The following is a 4,005-nucleotide window of genomic DNA, read 5'->3' as shown; positions in this document are numbered from 1 at the left end:
GATGCTTATGGTGATACTTGTTTGTTTGCGTGTTTTTGCAATAGCCCCAGCTCAGTCATTGTAATTGTTCTTAACTCACAATTGTTTTTCAAAACGATATGCTTTTCAGCTATGAAGAAACTAGAATGCTCTTGCTCTCTCAACAAAGCAAGAAGATGCTCAAATCTTTCTCATCTAGCCCGCACCGTATAAATTTATCGATAGCTCTTCTGAAAGCCCCTACCTTCTTGAAAATATTTGGGTTGTAAGAAATGCTCAGGCAAGGCTTTCGCCCGCTAAAGTCGTGGTAAGAAAACAACGATCACAGCCTTCGATGCTTTCCAAACTGAAATAATCAATAAAAGTAGGTATATGTGGCTAATCATATCTTTAAAGTCGCTGAATAAAATTTAGCAGTAAAAAAAGTTGCTGAATAAGAACTACATCTAGTAATTAAGTACTGTAGTTGTGAAGAGGGGAGAACCAGGCCAACGAGAAAATGCTGAAGCCGGCCAAGGACTTGATCTACTTGTCTCTGCGCTGCAGACACAGGTTCTGTACTATAAATACTTCATTCCAGTGCCCAACTTTCCTACAACCCCAAGCAAAACGAGCTAACAAACCTTAAACCATGGAGGTCTCCACCTTACCCTGCTTGCTACTTGTGTCCGCTGCACTGGCACTCTGTTGCGCAGCTGCAGCACGGCCTGACAGTGCAACATCAAACCTTGACGCAGCCACAATGGCCGCGCAAGAGCTTGACCGCGTCGCATCACTGCCGGGGGCGCCGAGCTACTCATATGCGTTCAAGCACTACTCTGGGTACGTCACCACCGATGAGCGCCTCGGCAAGGCACTGTTCTATTGGTTCTTCGAGGCTATGGAGAAGCCTGACGACAAGCCACTGGTCCTATGGTTAAATGGAGGTTGCTAACTGATTTGCTGTATTTTAACTTGAAGATTCAGAAAACTTTGTGGGTGAAAGATGTACATGTAATGTAGCTGTACACTGTGTGTTTTTGCAAATTTTGCAGGACCTGGCTGTTCTTCCGTAGGGTTTGGGCAGGCGCAGGAGCTCGGGCCATTTCTCGTGAAGAAAGATGTGCCTGAGCTGGAGCTCAATCCGTATGCCTGGAACCAAGGCAAGTGCAAACCAAGACTAACATATTATACTTACAAACAATTTTCATAGCAATGGAAGTATGCATAGCTTACTGTCTGGTGAACTTGCAGCTGCCAACTTGCTGTTCCTGGACTCTCCAGCGGGTGTTGGATTTTCGTACACGAACACGTCCTTCGAAATAGATCCACCGGGAGACAATTCCACGGGTATGCAACACAGATATATGTTTCCTCTTCCATATAAAAACAAGGAAGGGATTTCTTGCCAAGATAACATGACATTTCTTTCATCCTTTGCAGCACACGGTTCATACGCTTTCCTCGTCAGGTGGTTTCAGAGGTTCCCCCAGCACAAAATGAAAGAGTTCTACATAGCCGGAGAGAGCTATGCAGGTTTGCCACCTTATTCATAGATAGCTAGATGGTACTAGTAGATACGTACTCTACTCATAATCTGATTTTTGCTCATTGTAATTCTCTTGCGACTCGATCGCTAGGACATTACATTCCCCAACTTGCCAATCTCATCGTGGACGAGAACAAGAAAGCCTCCAGAGAAAACTACATCAACTTCAAAGGCATCCTGGTACACACATGCAGCTATAATAAGTCTCAAGAATGTTAGCACTTAGCAGTAACTTATAACTAATCAAAATGAAGTGCAGATCGGGAACGCGTACATGGACGGGGACACGGACCTGCAGGGGATCGTCGACTCGTCGTGGCACCACGCCATCATCTCCGACACGCTCTACGCGACCTACCTGAGGTCCTGCAACTTCAGCGCGGAGGTCCTGTCTCGCGAGTGCGAGGTGGCCCTGGGCCAGTTCAACGTCCTCCACGACCTCATCGACATCTACAGCCTCTACGCCCCCAACTGCGAGCGCGGGTACCCGGACTTCAACACCTCCTTCTCGCCGCAGATCGGACCGACCACCAGCCGTGTAAGCAAAGCGTCCTCCTTGGCCTCAGCGTAAAGAGATTCAGCCATTTTCGTCTCCTGATCGACCGGTCCGCGTGATCAACCTGCTCATGCACAAAAAAACAGTTCGATCTTCTCAGGATACCGATGGGCTACGACCCGTGCACGCAGACGTACGCCACCGAGTATCTGAACCGCGAGGACGTGCAGAGGGCTCTGCACGCCAACACCACGGGCGTGTCCTACCCCTACTCTCTTTGCCGGTAACTTTTCTCCTCCTAGCTGAAATGCTTGGACTCGGGAACGTTCTGGTGGCTGAGCTGAATATTGTTCTGCCTGTTTGCAGCGACTCTATCAACGTTTTGTGGCACGATTCTGACAAGACGGTGCTTCCGATCGTCAAGAAGCTCGCGCAGGAGGGCCTCCGCATATGGATTTTCAGGTGGAGCGTGTGAGATGTATTTTTGCCTTTAGGTTTTGTCTTCGCCTATAGAAGTTCAGGTGGAAATAAATACAGTACCTGGTGTCATTTTCCGTTGTTCTTTCGGCTGAGCAGCGGCGACACGGATGGGAGGATCCCTACGACGTCGACGAGATACACGCTGAAGAAGCTCGGCCTGCCCATCAAGGAGGACTGGTCGCCGTGGTTCACTCACAAGCAGGTACTGCTGCTGTTTTAACTAATTGGACAATCCCATCGACCAGTTGCTTCCAATTGGTTGCTAAACAACCTTATCAGATCTTATATAGTAGTATGTCGTTATCTCACACGTTACATTTGTGTGTTTTTTGGTTGCAGGTTGGTGGATGGAGTGTGGTGTACGATGGCCTGACATTTGTCACGGTGAGAGGCGCCGGGCACATGGTGCCAACCTCGCGGCCCGAGCAGGCGCTTCAGCTCTTCGAGCACTTCCTCGCCAACCGCAACCTCCCCTCCAAGCCCTTCTAGAAAATATATGCCATGGTTGATTCGCACGTTTCCTGAATAAGACCTGGACGGACGTGGTTGATTTCATGGTTGTGTTACTAGCTAGCTCTGCTCTGCTCTCTACGTTGCCTCTAGTTTCTAATCCAGCGGGATCTAGGATGGATTTCATTGCAAAACACAACTTGTAGAATTTGTGGATTTTGTTGCCAAGATCAGAGGATGGACGGTGTTTTACTGGCTATGATGCGGGCATGCGAAACCGAGATCAATGAACCCATCCAACGCTCTGACCATTAATTCCAACGTGATTGGCACAACGGGCTAGGATAGGATCGTGCGGTACAAGTGCTTCTGCATCCACGATGCCATCGGCCAGAATCATGTGGCGTCTTACCTGCCAAACAAGGGGGAGGCAAAAGAACAGCCGAAAAGTTCCAGGCGCTGCAGCATGCCATTTGCCATGGAGTCGCCATGCATGCACCGATCGCCTTTTTTCCTTGTTCCGGGCGACGGCAGAGAGAGACAGGCAGAGCGCAGGGGATTGAGCTCACGAACACGATGCCATGTGAAACGAAACGAAATGAAATGAATTCTGACTTGATTTCTGGGGTGTCGGCGGCTCCGGCTTTACCATATCAATCTACCGTGGCTGAGGTGGGCGACGGAGGGGAGAGAGACAAGCGTGGGTCGATCGCAGCGGGGCAGAGACCCGCGCCGGAGTGTTGAATGAGCCCCTGTTCCGGCTGTTCCCCTTCTCCCGTGCAATCATGCTTCTGATCTCTGATCGGCTGCCTCATTTCATTTGGGCTCCGGTCAGCAGGCCAGGTGCACGGGTGCAGTCGTCTCACATGGCTACACTAGCCATGGTGCGAAAATCAACGGTCCAGACGCAAAAAGACAGATCACGAATGCTGCACGTATGTACTACCGCGAGGCGGCTGTGGGGGCCAACTGACTGCCTCTCACGCCGGCCGGCCGATCTCTACTCTTAATGGACGAATTGGTTGAATAGTCCCCCCACTTTCAATCGGTTTATTTTTAACCGGTTTTTTTT

General features: G+C 49.7%; 1 protein-coding gene across 1 annotated transcript; it reads left to right on the top strand.

The window, feature by feature from the left end:
- The first annotated feature begins 721 nt into the window (after nucleotides 1–721).
- Nucleotides 722–2,972, top strand: LOC119291589 (serine carboxypeptidase-like 34). Its single transcript, XM_037570397.1, has 10 exons — nucleotides 722–905; nucleotides 1,014–1,104; nucleotides 1,213–1,308; nucleotides 1,430–1,494; nucleotides 1,599–1,687; nucleotides 1,767–2,045; nucleotides 2,150–2,286; nucleotides 2,370–2,465; nucleotides 2,580–2,685; nucleotides 2,823–2,972. The coding sequence occupies exons 1-10, from the start codon at nucleotides 722–724 to the stop codon at nucleotides 2,970–2,972; spliced, it is 1,293 nt and encodes a 430-aa protein (XP_037426294.1).
- Nucleotides 2,973–4,005: the final 1,033 nt, after the last annotated feature.

The sequence above is a fragment of the Triticum dicoccoides genome, chromosome 1A, assembly GCF_002162155.2.
Source record: "Triticum dicoccoides isolate Atlit2015 ecotype Zavitan chromosome 1A, WEW_v2.0, whole genome shotgun sequence".
Taxonomy (NCBI): domain Eukaryota; kingdom Viridiplantae; phylum Streptophyta; class Magnoliopsida; order Poales; family Poaceae; genus Triticum; species Triticum dicoccoides.
The sequence above is the reverse complement of the archived record's forward strand: the minus strand, read 5'-3'. Positions and strand labels throughout refer to the sequence as shown.